At 41.7% G+C, this 25,478-nt stretch overlaps 2 protein-coding genes across 2 annotated transcripts in view; one reads left to right on the forward strand and one right to left on the reverse strand.

The window, feature by feature from the left end:
* Positions 1–18,398, forward strand: part of KLRG1 (killer cell lectin like receptor G1) — a 44,644-nt gene extending 26,246 nt beyond the window's left edge. Inside the window, exon 6 of the mRNA XM_053225801.1 lies at positions 16,196–18,398. Within this exon, the coding sequence (XP_053081776.1) occupies positions 16,196–16,334 (139 nt within the window). The 3' untranslated portion in view covers positions 16,335–18,398. The remainder of the gene's footprint in view (positions 1–16,195) is intronic.
* A 5,926-nt stretch (positions 18,399–24,324) lies between these two features.
* A2M (alpha-2-macroglobulin) overlaps positions 24,325–25,478 on the reverse strand; it is a 45,529-nt gene continuing 44,375 nt past the window's right edge. Inside the window, exons 35-36 of the mRNA XM_015061324.3 lie at positions 24,798–24,839; positions 24,325–24,461 (exon numbers count right to left, since the gene is read on the reverse strand). Coding sequence (XP_014916810.2) covers positions 24,445–24,461; positions 24,798–24,839 — 59 coding nt within the window. The 3' untranslated portion in view covers positions 24,325–24,444. The remainder of the gene's footprint in view (positions 24,462–24,797; positions 24,840–25,478) is intronic.

Below are 25,478 nucleotides of genomic sequence, written 5' to 3' on the forward strand. Positions count from 1 at the left end.
TCCTTTGGTTAAGTGACCGACTCTTGATTTCTGCTCAGGTTGTGATCTCACGGTTCGTGGGATTGAGCCCTGCCGTGGGCTCTGCACTGACGGTGTGGAACCTGCTTGGGATTCTCTCTCTCCCTGTCTCTCTGCCCCTCCCCTGCTCGTGCACACATACACCCTCTCTCTCTCAAAGTAAATACAGAAACTTAAAAAAAATAAAAATAAAGTTGTTATGAAGATTGGGGAACCAATCTTAGTAGGGACACAGGCTTTCTTTTCTCTTGAGGAAATACTTAGGAGGTGGAGTGACCAGATCACATGGTAAGTATATGCTTAACTTTTTTTTTTTTTTGGGACAGAGAGAGACAGAGCATGAATGGGGGAGGGGCAGAGAGAGAGGGAGACACAGAATCGGAAGCAGGCTCCAGGCTCCGAGCCGGCAGCCCAGAGCCCGACGCGGGGCTCGAACTCACGGACCGCGAGATCGTGACCTGGCTGAAGTCGGACGCTTAACCGACTGCGCCACCCAGGCGCCCCTTGACCTGACTTTTATAGATGATATGAAGTGTGGGCTGAGGTCTTTTTTTTTCTCTTGTTATAAAAGCCTAATTGTTCCAGCCCCATTTATTGAGATAACTATACTTTTGTCATTAAGTTCCTTTGATACCTTTGTGGAAAATCAATGCAATGATTATATTGGCCCTACTTTTGCATTTTGTCTTTTGTGCCATTTATTTGTATGCTTATCCTTTCGTTTCTACCTCACTGTAATTTGATAGTAAGTCTCAAAATCAAGTAGTGTAAACCTCCAACTCTGTTTTTCTTCTTCAAAATTGTTTGAGTTGTTCTAGGTCCTATGATTTTTTTCTTGTAGATCTTAGATAAATATTCTATTCCTATGTTATTTTGTACACGTTTGAATATATCAGGTTGAATTGTTGGTCCAGTGGAGACTTTGTTCACACGGGCCTGCTAATTTTTTTAAAAAAATTTTTAATGTTATTTATGTTTGAAGGAGAGAGAGAACGAGCGTGAACAGGGGAGGGACAGAATCCAAAGCAGGCTCCAGGCTCTGAGCTGTCAGCACAGAGCCTGACACGGGGCTCAAACCCACGAACTGCGAGATCATGACCTGAGCCGAAGTCAGACGCTTAACCGACTGAGCCACCCAGGCACCTCACAAGGGCCTGCTAATTTAAACTCTCGTGCGGTGTATGAAGTAAAGTGACTATTTCTCCATATCATCATCAGGCAAGGGTAAAGGGAACCACAGGCTCCTTATGATCATGACTTTTCACTCCTGGCTCTATCGTCCTGTGAGTTTTTACTTAGGAGAAGGTCTTCCAGGTTCTTCGGATTGGAGCATCTGTAAGACAAAGCTAGGAATGACCTTTGATAGTAATGATCTCTCATAACAAAACCTTGATGATCGTAAAGTCTTTGTTCCCGTATGAGTAATGAGATGGGGAAGGAAATGAAGGCGAGGGGAGAACACTCCTGGCACACAGGGCAAAGTGTGAAAAGAATGTGATAAACACTAAGGAAGGAGTGATTTTCAAGGTGGAGGGAGCATTCATCAGTGGTTTGGTTGGCATTTTATGCTAAAGAGATGTAACGTAGCACAACGACAGAAGAGCATTCCATGAAATTGGCAATGTGGAGGTCATTGTCCATCATTCTTTATTAGTGTGCTGGTGAAAGATACGAAATTGCAGTGAGCTGACAGACAGCAGGTAAGGAAGTGGAAACCATGAGTTTAGATATTTCTTTTAAGAAGTTTTGTTACGGACGGAAGGAAAAAGATAGCATCTATATAAAGGCCTGTAGGTTGTGCTGATATATTTTTACATATAGATAAGAAAGAGTAACTCGTGTTTATAACTTCCAACTTAGTTGAAAGAGAAAAGAGATTAAAAATGCATGCAACATCAGGATCCTTGAGGCAGTGGATGACTATGTGAGCCGATGCACAAATGGAAGAAATAATTTTGGGTGGAAAGAGTAAGTATCCCCTTTCCTACGGAAGGTGGAACGATGGAGGAAGATTCCAATGTTTGTGTAAGCGACAGTAAAGGAAATGTACTGGTGAACTCCATTTTCTCGGTGAAATAAAGGACAAGGTTATATGCTAAGTATGAAGGAGAAAGTGATAGGTTTGGGATCTATAGAAGGCAGAATTTTGGAATTTCTACACAGGGAAGAGAGACATCTCCCTACAGACGCAACATTGCCGGTCAACACCGAGGGAGGCAGGAGGCCACACATTTTTAGTGACTTCAGCCCGCATTGTTGCCTGATTATTGAGAGCAGCCCATATTGGACTAGTTGTAATAACAGAGAAGCCAAATGGTAGGGATGATGAAGCGTGGCAATTTTACAGGGTGGTTTCAGGGGAGAAAAATGGTGTCAGGAAATAGAAGTAGCCAGAATTACATAAGAAACTTTGAAGTGAGGGACGTGCTGGATGGGAAAAGATTTGGGAGTAATAGTACAGGAGATGAGATAACTACTGCAGTGAACATTGTTGTACGCGTCTCCTATTTCCCTAGAAGAGATTCCGAAAAGTGAAAGTCATGGGCCAAAACGTAGGCCAAATGAAAAATTTTAATAGATGATACCAGGTTAGTTTATAAGACCGAACTAGTTTTACTCCCACTAGCAAGGGATGAGAATACTGGTCCTCCCTTCTTCTCAGCTGCACGTGTTCTCAAAATTTTAGATTTTGGCAAATTGTCATTATTATTATTACAATATTTATTATTATTATTATTATTATTATTATTTTGTCTTTTCCATCCGTAGGCACTGTGTATACTCAGAATGACCTTTTTGTTAGTCACATGTGTTGCAAATGTTTTCTTTCTACTGTTTTTTTTTTTTTCTATTCATGCATTTTAAGTTTTAGTAAAGTCAAATCTTCATTTTTTCCCTCCAGTTGTGGATTCTGGTTTTCTACTTAGAATCTCTTACATGGGATTATACATACATTTTTTCCTAATACATTTATATTATTATTGTTATTTTGTTTTACATTTTATTTTTAAGTTTTTATTTAAGTATTTATTCATTTAAGCAATCTCTACCTCCAATGGGGAGCCCAAACCCACCACTCTGAGCTCTTCTGCCTGAGCCAGCCGGGCGCTTCTGGTTTTACATTTTACATTTTTTATGTTTTATTATGTTTTTACATTTTATTTTATTTTATTTTGTTTATTTTACTGTGAGAGGGGGGAGAGAGAGAGAGAGACAGACAGACAGACAAACTGTGAGCAGGGGAGGGGCAGAGAGAGAGGGAGAGGGAGGAATCCCAAGCAGGCTCCACACTGTTAGCGTTGAACCTGGAAACCCCCTGGGGCTCAAACCCCCGAATGGTGGGATCATGACGTGAGCTGAAATCCAGTCACACACTTAACCAATTGAGCCACCACGGCGCCCCTACCTTTTAATAATTAATTCATTTTTGCTGTTTTGGGTCTCAGAGCAGACTGAATTCTGGGCCCAAATCCTGGATCATTGTGAGGGTCTCAGAAACAGGTCTGAGGGTGATAGTGACAAGGAGGAACAGACGAAAAGGAGCCATTGTTTTTTTTTTTTTATTATTGTTGTGAAATACACATAACATAACATTTCCCGTGCTATTTTCAGGTGTACAGTTCAGTAGCCTAATTGCATTGACAATGTTGTGAATCTCTTCAAGGCTCCACTTTTATAGGAAGAGGAAATCGTGGTCTGGAATCAGCCAGGGGAGCAGCAGCAACAATGCAGGCTTTCCTCTCCTCACCGCTTCCTGCCTCCCCCCAGCTTTGCAGGACGTGGAGCAGCCTCATTTGGCGAGGACATCGGTTTTTCTAAAAACAGTTGTTGGGCAGTTAAGATAAAGACATGGTGCCTCTGGGCGAGTAATAGAAGGTAACCTGTTTCCAGGGTGTTCGGGATTTCAGCCAGCGCTCCAGATAGGATTTACCAGCAGGGGCAGCGAGAGGATGGTCGGATTGTGGAGACCCAGGTCAGGACTGGGGCAAGAGTGGGCACAGGTACCGATGATCCGGTGTCAGACCGGACACTGATGGTGTCTCCTACCGGATCACTCTTCCTGTTTTTGGCCTGGTCAGTATGCTGTTCCTGCCAGCAGTAAGATTCTAAAGGAATGTTTGTACAACTGCACAGAGATTTAGGTACAGAGAACTTTATTACACTTCTACAATAGGAAGAATCAGAAATGATTCAAATGTCTACCAGTATTGAAATGATTAAATAAATCCTGTTAACTCTTTCTTTCGGTAGACCAGATCTTTTAAAATGAGAATGTTGTGAGGGCGCCTGGGTGGCTCAGTCGGTTGGGCGGCCGACCACAGCTCAGGTCATGATCTCGCCCTCTGTGAGTTCGAGCCCCACGTCGGGCTCTGTGCTGACAGCTCAGAGCCTGGAGCCCGCTTCCGATTCTGTGTCTCCCTCTCTCTCTGCCCCTTCCCTGCTTGCTCTCTGTCTCTGTCTCTCTCAAAAATAATAAACGTTAAAAAAAAGAGAATGTTTTTTGTTTTTTGCCTGGATAACTAGAGAACAGCCATACTAATAGACCAGGAGAAGCCAGTCATGACTCGCCAACAAAATCGTCAAGCTAGAACCTCAGGGAGGAATTACTCGGGCTCCACAGTGCTGCTGTTCCCTTGGACTTGGGCCTTCCACAGAGCCCATCCCCATCGGAGGATTAGTCTGGTTGGCTGTCGTGGGAATGCAAATTTAGACCGCAGCCGGATTGCTTCTTTGTGCTTTGGATTGCTTAATGTGCCTTCTCCTTTCTCCCCCCTTTAAAAATCTATTCTCGAAAGTTGCATTTTCTTCTTTTTCCCCTAAACACAGGTCCTCTCTGTCTTTTCGAAAAGGCTACATCTTTGGTCACATGGCTATAGAGTTAGGAAGCCTTACTGCACACATTCCAAATTTTGTAACGGATGCCAACACTAACGTGTTGGCCTATCTCGGCTAACACAGCTGTTGTGGACCGGGCTGCCCTTACCAGTTTGGCCCCCAAACCAGCTGTTATTTACGTGATCTATCTCCACAAACTGGCCGGAATGTTCTCTGTAGATCCCCGGGAGGAACTAGGAGACGGTTTTTGTTTGTTTTTATTTTTATTTTTTATCTCCCCCCCCGCTTAGTTCTTTCTGGTTTTTTGCTTAGCTAATTTTTCCTTAGTGCAAGACCCTGTGTGACATGTAACATCTCACTGCCGCTCACTGTGATGGGTATACAGTGCTCAAACACTTTCCTGAAACCTGTCAGTTATGCTGGCTCTTTCTATGCCAGAGGTTATGTATATTTTTAGACTGTGCCTTGTCTCCACCTGAGAACTGTGGGAACATACTGGGAGGAACGCCAATGCTGGAGTTAGTAAGACAGACCTCTATTCAAATCCTTTTTAGAATAATGGCTGTGTGACTTCAGGCAAAACACTTAACTTCTCTGAGCCTGGGTTTGCCCATCCCATGCAATCATTCCATCTAAAGTAGCCAGTCTCCTTGCTGTCTGTGACATCCACTTGTTGAATTCCTTCCAAACTCTTGTCACCGTCTGCGCTTCCCTTTACGTGTTACTTCTTTGAAATTATTATTTACTATGTTTTGCAGATGTGCACGCCCACAGTATAAAATGCAAAAGTTATGAAGGGATCGTATCTGTGAAAACAAGGCTGGCCCCACCTCTGATTGCCACATCACTCAGTTCCATTCCTTCTCGTGTTCCTTTCCAGATGTAATCTTTCCATACACGAACACATATACGTGCTCACACACACACACACACACACACACACACCTCTCAAGTTGTAGAATAGTATACACACTGTTCTGAACTTCACTCTCCCCACCCATTAACAATATATCTTGAATCTTTTTATGTTCATACTCATAAGAACTGCCTCCTTTTTAATGGTTGGATAGACTTCTGTTTTATGGCTCTAACAATTTAGCGAGTCTTCTATTAATGGAAGTTTAGATCATTTCCTCTTTTTTGACTTTACCAACAATGCTGCAATGACTGTTTATCTACAGGCATCCGGGTTCCTGGGTGGCTCCGTTGGTTAAGTGTCGGACTCTTGATTTTGGCGCAGGTCGTGGGATCGAGCCCCATGTTGGGGGCTGCACTGAGCATGAAGCCTGCTTGAGATTCAATCTCTCTCTCCCTCTGCCCCTCACCCCTGCTTGTGCTCTCTTCCTCTCTCTCTCTAAAAAATTTTTAAAAATAAGTGAACTGGGTGTGTCTACAGGCGTAGTTTTGTGTCTTTGAGTGTTTGTAGACATGTCAAATAGCTCTATGTAAGTCTGCGGATTAATATTCCCACCAGCAATATATGCTAGTCTCATTTTCTCATTACTCTTCACCATTGTAGTTTTTTCAATAAAATATTTTGATCTTTGCTAATTAGAGAAGGGAAAAATATTTTCCTCTTGTGGTTTTAATTTGTATTTCTCTTGTTAAGAACTACAGAGAGCGTCTTTGCACCTGCTGAAGGGGCATTTGCGTTTCCTTTCTTGTGAACTGACCATTCGTAGCCTTTGTCCTTTAAAAAAAAATTTGGATGATTGATCTTTTCCTCAATAATTGTGAGAAAAAAGTTCTTTGCACACTGAAATAATTAGCTATTTGAGTGTGATACAAGCTAAAACTATTTTGTCTTAGTTCATCATTTTTCTCTTGTATGTGATGGGATTTTTTTTCCTTGTTAAGAATTTGGGATTTTATTTATTTATTTATTTATTTAAAGGGAGAGAGTGAGTATGAGTGGAGGAGGTATACAGAGAGAGTATCCCAAGCAGGCTCCCTGCTGTCAGCTTGAACTCACAGACCGTGAGATGGTGACCCGAGCCGAAATTGAGAGTCAGATGCTTAACTGACTGAGCCACCCAGGCACCCCGAAATTTGGGATTTTGTATATCACATTTATCCTCCCTTTTTTTTAGTGAATTCTAGCTTCTATAGCATTTGAAATCTTTCATTCTACATTCTAAGATTAAATTGGGTAAAGAAGAGTACAAGACAGCTGACTTCTAGTGGAACGCATAATTATGGAAGCATCAGGAACAAACTGGAATCAGCCTTGTTGTGGCAAGAAGGATGGAAAAATTGGTGCACCTGTAAGTGAAACGTTGGAGAATGCAGTGATTACATGTTTGAAGGCTCACCCAGGAGGCTTTAAGAACCACTGTCCAGGGGGACAGATGTTCACTGACTCATGAACTCATCAAATATCCCTAGACTCAGAAACAGAGCCACGAGTGGAAAACATTGTGGAGAGACTAGAACAGCCTGGGGATGCCCTTTCAATATATATATTTTTTATAATGTTTATTTATTTTTTAGATAGAGAGCCTCAGTGGGGGAGGGGCAGAGAGAGAGGGAGGGGAGACAGAAGATATCAAGCAGTGAGCCTGATGCAGGGCTCGAACTCACAAACCAGAAGATCATGACCTGAGCCAAAGTTGGACGCTCAACCGTCTGAGCCACCCGGGCGCCCCTGGGGATGCCCTTTAAAGATACAAAATTCTGGATAGAAGTTTACCTACGAATAATTGATTTTTTTTTTAATAGTTGATTTTTGTGAGTACAGAAGCTTACTCAGTAATGAGAGTAGTAGAATCTTAGAGAAAGACTTCTTTCTGTGGTCTTGAAATTTGACCCGAAAGCTAAAGCTGAGAATGGTGGGGGACGAGAAGTCCTGTATTCTAAAGGGGGGCCTTAGACACACCCCGTAGGACTTTCCAAACTGGCTTAGGGGCAATTACCAACAGCTCATCAGGGAAAATTAAAGACTGATTACGGGCAAGTTCTTTGAGGCAGTGTGTAGATGAGCAGATCGCTGGGGTATTTCACCTCCCACTCCACTACAAGCCAAGTGAGAGGGGGAACCAGAGGCACCCAGGAGAAATTGGGTGCTGCTTGTCGGAGGTGGGAGCAGAGGCTGACTTCCTGGTGCTATGTTGCTCACCAATGGAAATGTGTGGGTTTGTGGCTGTCTGGGGAGGAAGAGAGTGCTTGGAAGAACTTGACCCAAGTTCCCCATTATGGAGGGTGTAGAAGCTCTTACCTGAATATTGATTAGAGAGGTCTGATGGTGGGAAGCTTGTAGAAATTGCCCCAGAAGATGAGGGAAGGAGGTGCAGCTGCAGTGGATGAAAGCTCACTGCAAACTCACTGTTTGTTGAGTTGGTATATGAGCGCCCTTGAGCCCAGAGGAAGCAGAAGGTCACGGGATCTGAGTTACCTACAAAGGGCTTTATCCAAGAGGACTTCCTGCCAGGCTCAGACCCCAGGAGAAAGAAGTCCTGTAGAATGGTTCACCATAACTTGAGAGTTAAGGTAAAGACATAAGAGTCCTTCCAGAGAGCATAGCACCTGGATCAGGAAATGATGCAGTGCAGAAATTCCTCAGGGGCGTATCTCTCTGTGCACAGGATCTGCTGAAACCCACGGAAGTGTCCCATGAGGGATAACTTGTCTTTGGGCACTGTGTCAGGATTCAACAAGAGAAGCAGAGCCGGCAGGAGATATGCATCAAGAGATTTATTGCAAGGAGTTGGTTTACCCAATCGTGGAGCTAACTGGCAAGTCCAAAATCCATAGGGCAGGCTGTCAGGAGGGGTGGGCTAGAACACCCCAGCAGGGCTGAAGCTGCTGTCCACAGGTGCAATTTCTTCAGCAGGGAAGCTTCAACCCTGCTCGTAAGGCCTTTCAACTGACTGAATCAAGCCCGCTCGGATGATCCATGATAATCTCTCTTACTTAAAGTCAACTGGTTATAGACTTTACAGTTTTTTAAATGTTTATTTATTTTGAGAGAGAGAGAGGGCATGCAAGCAGGGGAGGGGCAGAGAGAAAAGGAGAGAGAAAGAATGCCAAGCAGGCTCCATGCTGGCAGCCCCCAATGGGGGGCTGAAATTCACCAACTGTGAGATCATGACCTGAGCTGAAATCAAGAGTTGGATGCTTCATGGACTGAGCCACTCCAGGCGCCCATGGTTATAGACTTTAATTACCTAACATACCCTCATAGCAACATCTAGATTGGTGTTTTGATTGAATAACTGAGGACTGTTGCCTAGGCAAGCTGACACATCAAACGACCATCATGGGTATCTTCTACACAGAATGATGACCAGGTAACATCGGTACCAGTGACAAGTCAGCCCAAGGCCGATTTCGAGGTTACTGAATGAAAGATGTTTTTAGTGGCCAGTCAAGGGTAGAATATTTTCAATCACTAATGGAAAGAACATCTTCTTATTACCTCAATTCTAGGAATATTCATGCATTATTTTTACCTGACTTGGATGCAAATAGTTTATTTGTGACCAGTCATTCCCTTTGTCACTGTACATTTTCAAGATAGAGACCTAGGATCATTTGATTAGCAAGGTTGCCTGTACCCTGTATTCAGGTTACTGCCAGTCAGGTGAACTAGCCTTAAAATGATAGAGTGAGTAAGGAAGAAAAGAATGATAACATTCAGTAGCGAGGAAACTGGAAATATCAGTAGTAGGAGGTTCCTTAAAAAAAGGAACAAACGAGGGTAACACAGACACATCATATTCTTAATAAAAGGTGACATTTGATTATAGGAAGTTAAACTTTATTTTTTTATTACTGTTTTTTAAATGTTTATTTTTGAGAGAGAAAGAGAGAGGGAGAGAGAGAGAGAGAGAGAGAGAGATACAGAACATGAGCAGGAGAGGGGCAGACACAGAATCGGAAACTGACTCCAGGCTCCAGGCTATCAGCACAGAGCCCGATGTGAGGCTCGAACCCACGAGCCGTGAGATCATGACTTGAGCTGAAGTCAGAAGCTTAGCCAACTGAGCCATCCAGGTGCCCCTGGTTATGGGAAATTAAACTTTAGATAAAGCAGGAGAAAGAGGAGAAGTGGGGTAAAGTGCTAAATCTTGTTATCGTTTAGAATGGTTCATAATTCCATATGCATAATTTCAGTATGTGGCACAAAATCATCACAGAGTCACAGACACAATGCTAACTCCCCAGACCTTTCCTGTGGTTGCAATGCTTAGCGGGAACTATATAGCATTGAATATGTTCATCAGAAAAAAAAGGAAACCTCTAAAATCAATAATGTATGCTTCCACCATAGGAAACTTGCAAAAGAAAAGCAAATTAACTCCAGAGTAAGTAGAAGAAAAGAAATAATAAATATTCAAACAGAAGCAAGTGAAATTAAAAACAAGAAGTCAGTAGAAAAAAAAATCAAAAGATCAATAAAATTGATGAATTTCTAATCAGGCTAATCGAGAAAAAGAAAGTAGACACAAATTACTATCAGAAATGAAAGAGGCAACATTATAACAGATTCTATGGGAACTAAAAGGATAATCAAGGAATATTATTAATAACTTCATGCCCATAAATTTAATAACATATGAAATGGACCAATTCTTTGATAGATACAATCTACCAAATCTCTTATATGAAGAAATCGATAATCTGACTAGGTCCATATCTATTAAAGGATTTGCATTAGAAATTAATAACCTTCCAAAACAGAAAGCACTAGGATCAAACTGTTTCCAGTGGTGAATTCTACCAAACGGTAAAGAAGAAATGATACAAATTCTCTGTACTCTCTTCCAGAAAATAGAGGGAACACTTCCTAACCCATTCTATGAGGCCAGAATTACCCTAATACCAAAACCCGAGAAAGACATTACAGGAAAGGAAAACTAAATACTCTGTCATGAACAAAAATGCAAAAGTCCTCAACAAAATATTAGCAAATCAAATCCAACAATGTGTAAAAATAATTCTCCACCATGAAAAATGGGATTTATTCCAGATATGTGAGTCTAGTCCAACATTTGAAAATCAATTAATGTAGTTCTTCATGTTAACAGGCTAAAGAAGAAAAATCATATGATCATAACAATACATGCAGAAGAGACATTTAACAAAATCCAACACCCATTCATGAGAAAAGCTCCCACCAAACTAGAAATACAGGGAACTTCTTCAACTTGGTAAAGAATATCTACAAAAAACCTACAAGCTATCATTATACTGATGGTGACAGACTAGATGCTTTCCCCTAAAATTCAGAATGAGACAAAGATGTCCCCTCTAATTATTCCTATTCAACCTTGTCCTGTTAATCCTAGCTAATGCAATAAGACAAGAAAAGGAAATAAAGGTATACAGATTGGTAAGGAAGAAATAAGACTATCTTTGTTCACAGATTACGTGATTGTCTGTATAGAAAATCTGGAAGAATAGAACCTTAAGGGAAGTTTGGTCAGGGTTTTCTGGGTTTTGAATAAAAAAAAAAATTAGGCAAATAAATTTGAGAAGGAAGAAAACCAATTAAGAAACTAAAGTTTATGACTGAAATGACTAAACGTTTTAACAGCAAAAACATATCCCAGACAAAAACAATTCCTCCAGGCTGGGCAGAAAGAGGTCTGTGGATTTCTTGCAGGTTTTAGAGGGAAGGTTTCCATGGAACACCTGGAAGGCTGATGCCAGGCCCAGCCACTTGTTCTTTGTCAAATATTCCTATCCCTATGAATGACAAGGAGGCCACAGAGTGGTCGATCTAAAACGTAGACTACGGACAGATGATTGCAGTAGGGTGCAATACCTTCATCCTGCATTAGTTCCCCACGATGTCTGAGATACATTTCTTGTAGTCCAAAATATCTGAGATAAATTTCTTGTAGTCCAATGGGGATGAGGCGTGGAGTCACATTTCATTTATTAGAAAACAAAGAAATGTAATATTTCTCATAGAATACACTGATTCTAAGAAACACCCCATGTCCCCGTCCCAAATCAGCCATATCCAGCATTGTGAATGTAATTCTGAAGACTATACTTTCAGGGATCATTTCTATAGTTTGTGAATGTAATTCTGCCCACAGAGAAGGACAATTTGTACTAGGCACCTTATTTTGTTATCTTCTTGTTTTAAGTTTCCATAATTATTTTATTTCTCTTTTTTTCCTCTTCCCTTTGCCTAACTTCTTAATTTTTGTTTTACATGTTTTTTTATAATTAATAAGGAAGCAGTACTTACTTTATAAACTTTGCTGCCACCCTGTGGCTAATTTTCATTACTGTACATGAAGAGAGGGCATCCCCACACTTCAGCTAGGCCATCAGAAGAGGGACAAGGGTACAGGAAGCACGTTGAAAAAAAACATTTCAGAACATCCAACACGGTCTTTGACCATAATGCTCAGGATCTTAGTCATGAATCTAGTACATGCTATCGGTGTCTCTTACGTATAAGTGTTTGTCCTTTAAAATCTTGTTAGCCTGAGTCCAACCTTATTTGAGTGGTTCCCACTCCTCATCCTCATCATATGGCTCAATACAAATTTGAGAATTCTTTGTTTGGGTCCCGTGAAAAATGCCATTGGTATTTTGATGGGGAGTGCACTGAATCTGTAAATGGCTTTGGGTAGTATAGATATTTTAACAATATTGATTCTTCCAATCTGTGAGCACAATATACCTTCCCATTTCTTTGTGTCCTCTTCAGTGTCTTTCATCAATGTCTTAATAGTTTTCAGTGTGCTGTTCTTTCTTCTCCTTGGTTGAATTTATTCCTAGGTATTTTATTCCTTTATTTTTTTATTTTTTATTTTTTTTTTAGTAGTATTCAGATTTTATTTTTTTTAATTTTTCTTTTTTTTTAACGTTTATTTATTTTTGGGACAGAGAGAGACAGAGCATGAACGGGGGAGGGGCAGAGAGAGAGAGGGAGACACAGAATCGGAAACAGGCTCCAGGCTCTGAGCCATCAGCGCAGAGCCTGACGCGGGGCTTGAACTCATGGACCGCGAGATCGTGACCTGGCTGAAGTCGACGCTTAACCGACTGCGCCACCCAGACGTAGCTGTAAGTGGGATTGTTTTTCTTAATTTCTCTTTCTGATAGCTTGGTATTCGTGTATAGAAAGGCAACCAATTTCTGTGTGTTAACCTTGTGTCTTTCAACTTTACTGAATTTATTTATTAGTTCTCATAGGCTTTTTTTTTTTTCCATGGAATCTTTAGGGTTTTTATATGTAGTATCATGTCATCTGCTAATATTGACAATTTTACTTCTTCCTTACTACTTCGGATGCCTTTTATTTCTTCTTCTTGTCTGACTAGGGCCAGAGCTTACAGTACTATGTAGAACAAAAGTGGCAAGAGTGGGCATGCTTGTCTCGTTCCTGATCTTAGAGGAAAAGCTCTCAACTTTTCACTATTTAGTATGATGTTAGCTGTGGGTTTGTCACATACGGCCTTTGTTATGTAGGGATATGTTCTGTTTATACCTGCTTTGTTGAAAGTTGTTATAATAAATGGATGCTGAATTTTGCCAAAATTTTTTTTTCTGCATCTTTTGAGATGATCATACGATTTTTATCCTTTGTTTTGTTCACTGATTGATGTGTGCATATTCAACCATACTTGTATACCTGGAGTAAATCCCACCTGACCATGGTAGATGATCCTTTTAATGTATTATAAAATCTGGTATGCTAATATTTTGTTGAGGATTTTTGCATTTATATTCATTAGGGATATTGGCCTGTAATTTTCTTTCTTTCTTTCTTTCTTTCTTTCTTTCTTTCTTTCTTTCTTCTTTCTTTCTTTCTCTCATCCCCTCTTTCAGTGTCTTTGTCTGATTTTGATATGAGGGTATACCTTGAGGCAAATGAAAATGGAAACACAGCTTTCCAGAATCTATGAGACCCAACAAAAATAGTTCTAAGAGGGAAGTTAATAGCTATAAAGGCCTACCTCAAGAAACAGGAAAAATTCCAAATAAGCAATCTACCTTTACACCTGAAGGAACTAGTAAAAGAAGAACAAACAAAGCCCAGAGTTAGTAGAAGGAAGGAAATGGTAAGATCACATAGAAAGAAATTAAATAGAGAATAAAAAAAAATAGAAAAGATCAATGAAACTAAAAGCTGGTTCTTTGAAAAGATAAACAAAATTCATAAGCCACTAGCAAGACTTATCAAGAAAAAAAAGAGAGAGGGCCCAAGTAAATAAAATCAGAAATGAAAGAGAAGTTACAGCTGACACCACAGAAATACAAAGGATCATGAGAGACTATTACAAGCAATTATATGCCAATGAATTGGAAAAGCTAAAAGATATGGATCAATTCCTAGCAATGCACAATCTTTCAAGACTGAATCATGAAGAAACACAAAATCTTATTAGACCAGTTACAAGTAATGAAATTGAATCAGTAATTTAAAAACTCTCCAAAAAACAACGATCCAGGACCAGATGGCTTCACCAGTGAATTCTGTGAACATTTAAAGAAGAGTTAGTGCCTCTTCTTTTTTTTTTAAATTTTTTTTCAACGTTTTTTTTTTATTTATTTATTTTTGGGACAGAGAGAGACAGAGCATGAACGGGGGAGGGGCAGAGAGAGACGGAGACACAGAATCGGAAACAGGCTCCAGGCTCTGAGCCATCAGCCCAGAGCCTGACGCGGGGCTCGAACTCCCGGGCCACAAGATCGTGACCTGGCTGAAGTCGGACGCTTAACCGACTGCGCCACCCAGGCGCCCCAGAGTTAGTGCCTCTTCTTGAATATAATTCTTTTTAATTTTTTTTATAAGTTTATTTTGAGAGAGAGTGCATGGAAGGGGCAGAGAGAGGAAGAGAGAGAGAGAGAGAGAGAGAGAGAGAGAGGATCCTAAGCAGGCTCCAAGGTGCAGAGTTCTATTTCGGGCTCGAATCCACAAACCATGAAATCGTGACCTGAGCCAAGATCAAGAGCTGGTTGCTTAACTGACTGAGCCATCCAGGCGCCCCTTGAATATAATTCTAGTTGGATATGAACAACAGGGCTTGGTAAAGGAAACAAACCTGGCTACGGCTAAGAATGAGATTCATCAGATACGCATCCTGTAATAAACATCTGCTCTGCTGGTGAAGGTATTAGAGGAGTTTTCCAGAGAGCTTGTGCTCCTCTCCTAAGGTGTATATTTCTGTGTTATCATTTAGTTTGAAGAATCTGAGATCAGCCAAAAAAAAAAAAAATGTTTTTTGTCTTTAAGGAGGACTGGCTTTGAGAGCAAAATGAAGCCTGGAGACATGGAATGTGAACTGCTTCCCTGTGTTGCAGGGGACACTGTATTCAACAAAAACTGCCTCATCTGAAAGACACAACAGGAGAAAGGCATGAGAAAGGGAGCTTCAGTGGGATAGGGTGTCATGGGGAGGTTTTGAAGGTGTTAGGACTGCAGACTTGACTGAATCGGGAACTGCATCATTGTGGAAATAGCTATCGGGGGCAATAGACAAAAATGGTCTAGGAATTTCCATTCTTGATAACAGGGACATAATCGCATTTTCTGGGGGAAAAAATAAAAGCCTGTTTCTACTAGAGTGATTCAAGAAAAGTACAGGGGGGTAGTTGTAGGTATGCATGCTTTGGGTTTTCTTTCGATATTGGCTTCTTTTTTCCTTCATGGTATTTTCTTATACTTTCCTCCTGGTCTGAAATACTCAGGAAGTTCTCCGCTAATCAGCATGATCCACACACTTCATTTTTCAACTCAAATTTTACTTTCTTTGTTTGCTTTTCCGTGACCACTCAGGCTATAGTTCTCTCCCCATCTCCGATTTCCTACTATAATTATTTGTGTAAGTCTCTAGGCTTTTATTTATGGCTTTGCATTGTTATGTTATCATGTGAAGGAGATTTATATGTCTCTTCGCCTGTAAACCCTTCATTGTAAAACTCTTAGTACCTTGCAAAATTTTGCATGATGGATAGGCTTATGTTGTGGGTTGTATTTGTAGTGGTTTTGTAAGGCGAGGTGGCAGGAATAAGTTATGGGTGACAGAATAAGTTGAAAACAGGACCTATGTACCATTGTCCATCACAATCTAATTTCTTTATTATGGATTGCATTTATTTAGGGTTCTTAGTCCTCTTTACTCACCTGTCTCGTCATAATCGTAGACTTTCACGACAGCAGGTTTCAGGTCTCTTACGGGGATGGCTTGTTGAAGCATGAAGGAAAAGCTCAGGGTCTGATTGGTAACCTGCAAAAGGAAAGCAAGAATAATCCAGAACCGGAGAGGCCTCATTTCTCTTTCTTTAGTGTGATTCAGTATTCATCCTTTGAGCAACAAAGGATTTTTTTTTATTAAAAATTTTTTTTTCTAATGTCTGTTTATTTTTGACATAGAGATGGACGGACAGACAGAGCGCAAGCAGAGGAGGGGCAGAGAGAGAGGAAGACACAGAATCCGAAGCAGGCTCCAGGCTCTGAGCTGTCATCACAAAGCCCGACGTGGGGCTCTAACTCACAAACCATGAGATCGTGATCTGAGCCGAAGTCGGACGCTTAACCGACTGAGCCACCCAGGCGCCCCAAGGAAGAATTCTTAGTTGGCTGATAGCATTCGATCTCGAGCCAATTGTCCTTTCTAACAGCTCACGTGCATGAATGGTGATACGGATTTTCCAGTAGGAACCTGAGCAACTAGAGAATGGGGTTTTTGTTGAATAAAAAGTGTACCAGTTTTTTTTTAACCCATTAAAACAATTACTACTTCCTCGTAATGTCTAATACATGGCTCTGCTCATAGGGAGAGATAAATTCTTTTTACCGGCAGACTCTATCCATATTAATATTTTCTTTTTCTAAAGTTTATTTATTTATTTTGAGAGAGAGAAGGAGAGGGAGAGAGCGAATCCAAGCAGGTTCTGCACTGTCGGTGAGGAGTGTGATATGGGTCTTGAACTCACGACTGTGAGGTCATGACCTGAGCCGAAGTCAGACGTTTAACCGAATGAGCCACCCAGGGGCCCCCACGTTAATGTTTTCAAATATCTGAAAAACATTTTTCAAAGCGTAAGCATACATGTACAAAATCAGAGTGGTGTTCTTGTGTTGCTAATGAAATCAATAACATTACTTTATAAAATGGACTATGATTAATACATCTAGACTGATCATCTTTATCTACCATTTATCTATCAATCAACCAATCAACTAACCATGTATCTATCATCTGTCTAATTTTTTGTATCCGTGCATGTTAAATGAGATTGATATCACTGATCAACTCTTGGGAACGCTTCCTATCCTTTTTTTTTATGTTTATTTTTGTGAGAGAGACCGAGAGAGAGTGTGAGCCAGCATGAGTGGGGGAGGAGCAGAGAGAGACAGATACTGAAGATCCGAAGTGAGCTTTGCTCTGACAGCAGAGAACCCGATGTGGGGCTCGAACTCATGAACCATGAGATCATTAATGCCGAACTCAGACGCTTAACCGACTGGGCCACCCAGGTGCCCCAACACTTCTTATCCTTCGTCGTAACTTTCGACAGGGCTTCTAAATGATCAGGCCTGTTTGCGGAAAAGAGTGTTTCCCTGAAGTAAATGGAAATGCTCATAGTGCCATACTAGTATGAACAAATCCATGCCCACTGGCCTCCCCAAGCCCCCTTGCTCCTGACACTCCCAAGTTCCAGGGAAGCCTGCAGTGGGGAAAGAGAATTTACAACATTATCTTATGGAACAGAGAAGACGTGCTTTCTCAAAAGGCTTTCCTTCTGATTGCTCTTCCCATATCATGTACTTCCCAGGTGAAGAGACCCACCGAAAAGGACTTTCCACTTGGATGTGTTAAGCAAGGCTGCAGGGCCCTTACCTGTTCCACATAAATCAACACATTGTTGTTCCTCGCTTTCTCCTGCCATCGTGGCTAGATCGTTCAAGATGAGGAAAATGAGAGAAATCCCCAATGTTAACTGAAGCCCTTCAATGCTAAGAGACACGTAGACCATGGGACTGAAGTCTGTATTAAAAAAGCTGAGATTAAATGTCTTTAAATGAGTGTGAAGATATTTGTCCAGTAGAATGGAAACATATACAGGAAATTGTGAATGCCAGTACTTAGACACAAAGGTAAATATTCCTATGACTAAGAAATAGGTATCCCTGGCTTTTGTTTAAAGGTATCCTTTAGGGGCGCCTGGGTGGCTTGGTCGGTTAAGCGTCCGACTTCGGCTCAGCTCATGATCTCACGGTTCGTGAGTTTGAGCCCCGCGTCCGGCTCTGTGCTGACCGCTCAGGGCCTGGAGCCTGTTTTGGATTCTGTGTTTCCCTCTCTCTCTGCCCCTCCCCTGTTCATTCTCTGTCTCTCTCTGTCTCAAAAATAAATAAACGTTAAAAAAAAAAATAAAAAAAAAAATAAAGGTATCCTTTAACCAAAGGTTAAAGGGAGAAGTATCCTCAAGTTGGATAGCGATTCATTTGAGATTATCTATGAAGGTATCTTTCTCTAGTCTAACATTGATCTCAGCTTTCTCTGAATTCTCGCGGTATTTAAAAACTACCAACAATTTTGGTGCTTAATTATATCTTGCCCTTAAATGTTACTCGATAGCTTCAGTTATTGTTTTTTTAACATTTTTTTTTCTTTTGGTATTCTTAATTAGAATGTAGGCTCAATTGATCCCAACATCTTTCTTACAATTCTTGTATTGGAACCTAACACAACGCTAACGATACACTTGGTCCCAGATAGATTCAGTTTCCTTAGATTAGGCCCAATGTTGCCCTGGTGCACGTTGACATGGTGAGAATGTTGTTGGCATAGCCTTATGCTAGGGAGACAGGAAATTCAAACACCTACCATCCATTTACCATGTTCACTGTTGGTTTCAGGGGAATGAAATCACACACCATTTTACATCGGCGATCGCCTTGTTGGAGGCCGCGTGGCTTCCTGTCTAGCTGTAGACCCAAGAGAGAGAAGAACCAGGCCTCCTGATGTGTTGAATCCTGCTCTCCTTTAAGGTCCACCACAAGCCTTTTGTCAAGTAGCTTTTTAAGTAGCTTTCTCTACGTAGCTTTCCTAACTGCTGCCTTGTCCTCAGTGACATTTCCATCCTTAGAAATATATAGTCAATGTATTTTTATAGACGGCATGAGTGGTTCTGAAAACTGACTATATAACAGAATCAGCTGCAGAACTCATGAAAATATAGATGCCTGGGCACAGCTCCAGAAATACCGAATTAAATCTCTGAGGGGGGAACCTGGAAATATCAATTTTTAAATAAATTTTACAAAAGAGGATAATTAGATTTTAGAATCTCTGGTATCTACTAATGCCTTGAAACGTACACATTTTAGGTTAATGAATATCTTTTTCTTATGTGCAAATGACCTTCACAACTAGACTATAGATTCCTTTAGGTAAGATACCTATCTTTTTATATTCCCCAGAGCTTCGTGAATGTATTTTTGCTTAATTAATGTAACTCACTTTTATAAAATACATTTAGCTTATTTGTCTTTTGACGATGGGCCAAATTGTGAATATTATTTTTTTCTTTTCGTCTGGGAGCCATTGGATTTTCTTTAAAAATTTTTTTTTAACGTTTATTTTTGAGACCTAGAGAGACAGAGCATGAACGGGGGAGGGTCAGAGAGACAGGGAGACACAGAATCTGAAACAGGCTCCAGGCTCTGAGCTGTCAGCACAGAGCCCGACTTGGGGCTTGAACTCACAGACCGCGAGATCACTACCTGAGCCGAAGTTGGACGCTTAACCGACTGAGCCACCCAGGTGCCTCCGGATTTTACTTTTAGGTAATCTTTCCACCCAGTATGGGGCTTGAAATCACATCCCTGAGATCAAGAGTCACACGCTCCCCTGGACTGAGCCAGCCAGGTGCCCCAAGACCCATTAGATTTTGTAATTGTAGCCAGAGTCACCTTTTCTGTTCCAAGTAAAGCTTTTGAAGAATGCTAGTGAATTGTGAATTATTTTTCTCTAGAAAACTAGAATTTTATTTTATTATTTGATTTGAGAGAGAGAGAGAGAGAGAGAGAGAGATTGCACACACGTGAGCAAGGGAAAGGGGCAGAGGGAGAGACAGAGAATCTCAAACAGGCTCCATGCTAAGCACAGAGCCCAGTGTGGGGCTTGATCTCACAAACCTGGGATCATGAATTGAGCCCATATCAAGAATTGGATGCCCACCTAACTAAGCCTCCCAGGTGCCCCTAGAAAACTGGAATTTGAAAAGAAGATTTCCTTTGGAGATAAGGAAGAATGAGTTCACATTGAAGTACTTTTGAAAGTATTATTGAAAGGACTTGTTTATTCTTCAGCAATCGTTGTGGGTAATAAAAGAATCCTAGAGGTAGACAAATTAGGCCCATAACTGTACCAATTCTTCATTGTCCACATTGGTGAAGACAGTTTTTTTTTTTTTTTTTCATTGACGAGGCAAAAACTTAACGACGAGGATTACTTTAGGTCTTCCTGAATCTATGTACTCGAGAGTTCTAGGTGCGAATATTTTCAGGGCTAGATAATACAGACAGATATTTTTACCTGACTTCAGTGAGATTTGGAAACTTATGTGGGTTTTAGGTCCCTCACAAGTTTGGGGTATTGCCTGTACTTGTAGACTGAATGCAGATTCCTTGCTCTCCAAGAAAACCTTGTATTTCAGAGCTATCTGTGGAACATTATGAATAGAAAGCGTTTCCCATCCAGAGGACCATTCAATGGGTCGCAATTCAATTTCTCCCGATGTGCCCTTTTATTGCCCATGTAGGAATAAATAGAGTTTCCATTTTCAGGAGGAAGGATTACAATCGAACCTCTCCAACTTTCCATGAGAATCTTACCTGAATATACACACATCCTTCCTGTGACAGGTTTATTCTGCACCGCCCTGCCCCCCCACCCCCCCTGCCCCGAGGAATGTCTGGTAATGAGACTTGAGGTAGTAACAAGAGGTTGGTATTCTCCAATTAGAATTTTGTGGAAAATGTTTTTGAAGACTGAATAGTCACCAAAGCAGCTTTCTCAGTCTGACAAAAGTGGTTGCTCCATATCTGGAGAAAGCACGGTGAGCTGTCAGCACAGAGCCCCACGCAGGGCTCGAACCCACAAACCGTGAGATCATGACCTGAGCTGAAGTCGGATGCTTAACCGACTGAGCCACCCAGGCACTCCTAAATATGTTCTTTTTAAAGAGTGTTTTGACTTTAGAGTCCCTTGAAATCCCATATGAATTTTAGGATGGGTTTTCCATTTTTGCACAAAACACGATTGAAACCTCGATAGGGGTTTCGGTGAATCTGCCTATAAATTGCTTTGTCATTTAAAAAATATATTTTCATTTTTAACCATAGTTTTAAATTCTTAAAGAAACAGCATCGCTTTTCCTCGGCCATTGCATGGATGCACGTACATATCGTACTCAGTGCTGAGGTATTTGGGGGAGGAGTGGAGAGTTAAAGTCTCTGTGAGCCACCTGGCTCGTCCTCCCCAGGAAGTCTCCAGCACCCTGGCTTCCTTGGGTGTCATTCACTGCCATTTTATTGATTTGTTTTGAGGCTTAATTTTTTAGTGCTTAGTTATTTTTGAGAGAGAGAACACGAGAGCACTATCAGCACAGAGCCCAATGTGGGGTTCCATCTCGTGAACCGTGAGATCGTGACCTGAGCTGAAGTCAGATGCTCAACCGACTGGGCCACCCAGGTGCCCCCTGTTACATTTTAATTAGGTAATTACGTCACCAGGTAGACATCTGTCTCTCCTGCTGGGCTGTAGCAGGACTTCCTCCGATTTCTTCCCCTGTGCACCCTGAGTACCTAGCACAGTGTCCTGTACATCTCAGAAGCTGATGGGACGGAAGAACCTGAAAAGGTAGGGGGAACGTGCGGGACCTGACAAGCCAGAAAGAACCATTGGACTAATGTAATGGGAAGCTGCCAAAGGGCTTTAGACAAAGAAGAGTTACAACCAAATGTGAATTTTCTGGGCGCCTGGGTGGCTCAGGTGGGTGAGCGTCTGACTCTTGGTTTCAGCTCAGGTCATGATCTCACCATTCGTGAATTTGAGCCCCACCTCGAGCCCTGTGCTGTCAGGGTGGAGCCTGTTTGGGATTCTCTCTCCCTCTCTCTGCCTCTCCCCTGCTTGGGCTCTCTCTCTCTCTCTCTCTCTCAAAATACATAAATACACTTAAAAATATGTGAATTTTCCGAAGAAGACTTTGGCTGCAATTTGGTGAGTGGTTTGGAGACACGAATGCTCTAGAGGGCACAGCAGCTCTTAAGGTGGGAGGTGAAGGCAGCCTGGGCGAGGGTGAAGGCCATGAGGATGGAAGGGAGGCTGTGAACCTTTTACAGGAGGGAACCTGCACAATTAGAGTTTGGAACGGGATCATTTTGGATCCCGAACCATCGGCTGCTCAGTGCTGGCTGGGTGTCAGAGTCCTACAGCGCGAGGCCCAGGGGATCCTGGGAGGAGTTGGCCCACAGCCCCCAAGCCTCAGACCTATTGCCCTCCTCCCCCTGCCCTGTTGGCAGAACAAATGTAAAGGCATTAACCCAATTACCTGCATTTTCCAATATATTTTTAAAGTCTCAGCTTTCTGTCAACACTACTCAGGAAATTGGAGAAAACGATTGGATTCCTAATTGTAATTTTTAAAGCAAGTAATTTCAGATTTGCTTTTTTTTTTTTTTTGAGAGAGGGCGTGAGTAGAGGACGGGCAGGGCAGAGGGAGAGGGAGAGAGAGAATCTTAAGCAGACTCCACACTCAGTGCGGAGCTTCACATGGGGCTCCATCTCACGGCCATGAGATCATGACCTGATCCGAAATCAAGAGTTGGTCGCATAACTGACTGAGCTGCTACCCAGGCACCTCTCGGCTTTGCTTTCTTGTGGTTAACTGCTCTCCGGGTGTATTGTTACCCTTACTCAGAAACGACCTTGAGCGTCTCCATTTTTGCATAGATTTCCCTTGAAGAAGTCATGGGATTATTGACAGGCTTTAAAAGATCGTTTCAATAAAGAGCTACCATTTAGGTTTTGAACATTTTTGTCTGTCGACAACGAGATTAAGCACACTGCTCGCAGCTGTCCCGTGAGGTAGTCGCTGTTTCTAGGCCCGTTTGGCAGATGAACCGGAAGTGACTGCTGGTTCTGGTCGGCACCGCTGCGCCCAGTGAGGTCCGTTATGTGGAGGACCTTTGGCTTTTCACCCTCACACATGCTTGTGGAGGCTGATAATATTCTCCTTTTATACAGATCAGAAAACTGAGTTGTGAGAGGCAGTAAGTGCTGGGTAAGATTACATAGGTGCTAAATGCCAGAGTTGGATGTTGAGACCATCCCGCTTTCCACATCTTTGGAAACACATGCTTTTCCCACCACTCCACGCTGAAAATTCTATAAAATACGGAAGGGAGGTGAGTCTCCAAAGAGGGAAACCCTGGCCACTTCTCCGTTAGGATAATCATTTCTTCCCTGTGTTTTTGGAAGGATTTTAGCTTGGTCCTGGGTATCGAATTTGTGCCGAATACATTTTGTGCTCCCTCAGCCCTGTGAGGTTTTCGGTGAGGGGCCTCCGCAGTGATATTGCAGCTTTGCAAGTGGTTTGGAATTCATGTAGGGTCGAGAGGGGGAGGCTGGAATGTATGGAGTTCAGTGATAGCTTTTATCTTTTACTTTGGCCCAGTCCAGAGTTAGAGCTCAGAATGCTTGAACTTCAAAGTCCTTTAAAGCTCTTAGCCGATACCATCCAAGCTTCTGTCAAGACTCCTAGGATTATTCCAGAGATCTCCACAAGCTCTTGAAGTTTCTGCTCCTCTAGCCACACAATAAATGATTTCAATACTTCCCACAAAGAAAATGTAGAGATTGGATATTGTGGGGATGCTGATTTCTGCCTCTGAATTGCTTCTTGAGTTTACACCTATGCTTTGATCATGGCTCAAAGTTCTGGGGGAAAAAATGCTCCAATATAACACTCCTATTTGGGCTGCTGAGTTCTATAGATTTTTTATTTTAGAAGGACTCGTTTCTGATGTGTCACCCCTTCAACTTTTTTCAATCTGACATCCTTTATTGAAACCGATCACTTGTATCAATCAATGGCAGATTTGGTTCTGAGGCCATGTAATCCCAGTTCAGGTGAAGTTCTAACTAGTTATACTGCCTCCCAGTGTAACTTATCCAACATTGTATTTCATTATTTCCCTTTAACGTGGGAAGTCTTTTCTAGTCGAGACAGTCTTATTCTCTCCTAAAATGCACTCTGGCTTTTTCTTAGGGTATTCCTGTAACCAAACACCCTTCCCACTCTCCTAGTACATAATCCTTCTCCTGAAGCCCCAAGTGAAACCTACTCAGACCAATACCCCGGTAACATTTTTAATTTTCTGAAGTCCCTCAACCCTTGATTGCTATCAATGTTTAATCTTAAGATCCTACTGGGAATTATATGGAAAGGTTATAAATCTTTATTGAATGAATGAGGAACCACTGATAAAGATTGGCCAGAAAAAAAGGTTTATTCCTCAAATCTTCAGACATACAAAAATTCTTTTCTTCCACAGAGACCTGAGTCTGTGGAACAGATATTCCAGCAAAGCAGTTTTCATTGAAGTGGTCTTCAAGCATTTCCATGATCTGTGAGAGTGGAAAGAAGAGAAAATCAAGAGGGACATGGGTCTCCTGAGCAATGAATATTCTGTCCTTTAGATCTGGGTAGCACGGTGCCTAAGGAAACCTGATTAATATAGTGGGAAGTGAGATTTATTACTTATAATTATTCAAAAAGTAACCCTATGGACTCTTTAAAGTTTGGCCATCAGTGACCCTTTCCCAACAAATGAAGTTTTCAGTAATAAGTTGAACTATGAGCAAGAGGGTATCTATGAAAACCATTTAGCCAGAATTTCATGTTATGGGAGGGACAAGCCAAAGGGGGTGTGACTGCATTTGGAAAGCGTGTGTGTTGCTTACCTTTGCTGCAAGGGGCACTGTACTCAGCAATTGCAAACTCATCTGAATGAAAACAAAAACCATTACGTGAAGTGAGAGGGATAGCAAACACCTGGGGGAGACAGGTCCCTTAAAAAATCTTTCCTTATGGGAAGACTTGGGTCAGAAACTTCCGCATCATCCATTTGATGCGTTGCTTGCGGTCTTCTGTTGCCAACTCTTCAAATACAGTGTGTTGTGTTTCTCTTTACCCTACGCTTCTGAAGGACAGTTCACATGTTATACTTCTTTAAATCTAATGGTGTCTTATCGTTGACTTATCTGAAGAAAAGGGAGCTAAATGTCCTACAGGTGGTTTGTATTAGTAATTGACATATTTATACAACTAGGAGTTTCTACAACGTAGGTATAGAAGACAGAGAAGAATCAGACTTGATGGAGACAAAATGAAGTAAATAAGAAGAGTTAGTGTAATAAGGGGCCCCAATACAGTTCTCAAATCGAAATTTCTGTGATCAGAAAATTTAATTTCGAGGAGTGCATGGGTGGCTCAGTCAGTTGAGTGACCAACTCTTGATATTGGCTCAGGTCACGATCTCACGGTCGTGGGATCGAGCCCCGCCTCGGGCTCTGCACTGAGCGTGGAGTCTGCTTGGGATTCTCCCTCTTTCTCTCCCTCTGCCCCTCTCCCTGGTTTTCTGG

Source organism: Acinonyx jubatus, chromosome B4 (genome assembly GCF_027475565.1).
Source record: "Acinonyx jubatus isolate Ajub_Pintada_27869175 chromosome B4, VMU_Ajub_asm_v1.0, whole genome shotgun sequence".
Taxonomy (NCBI): Eukaryota; Metazoa; Chordata; class Mammalia; order Carnivora; family Felidae; genus Acinonyx; species Acinonyx jubatus.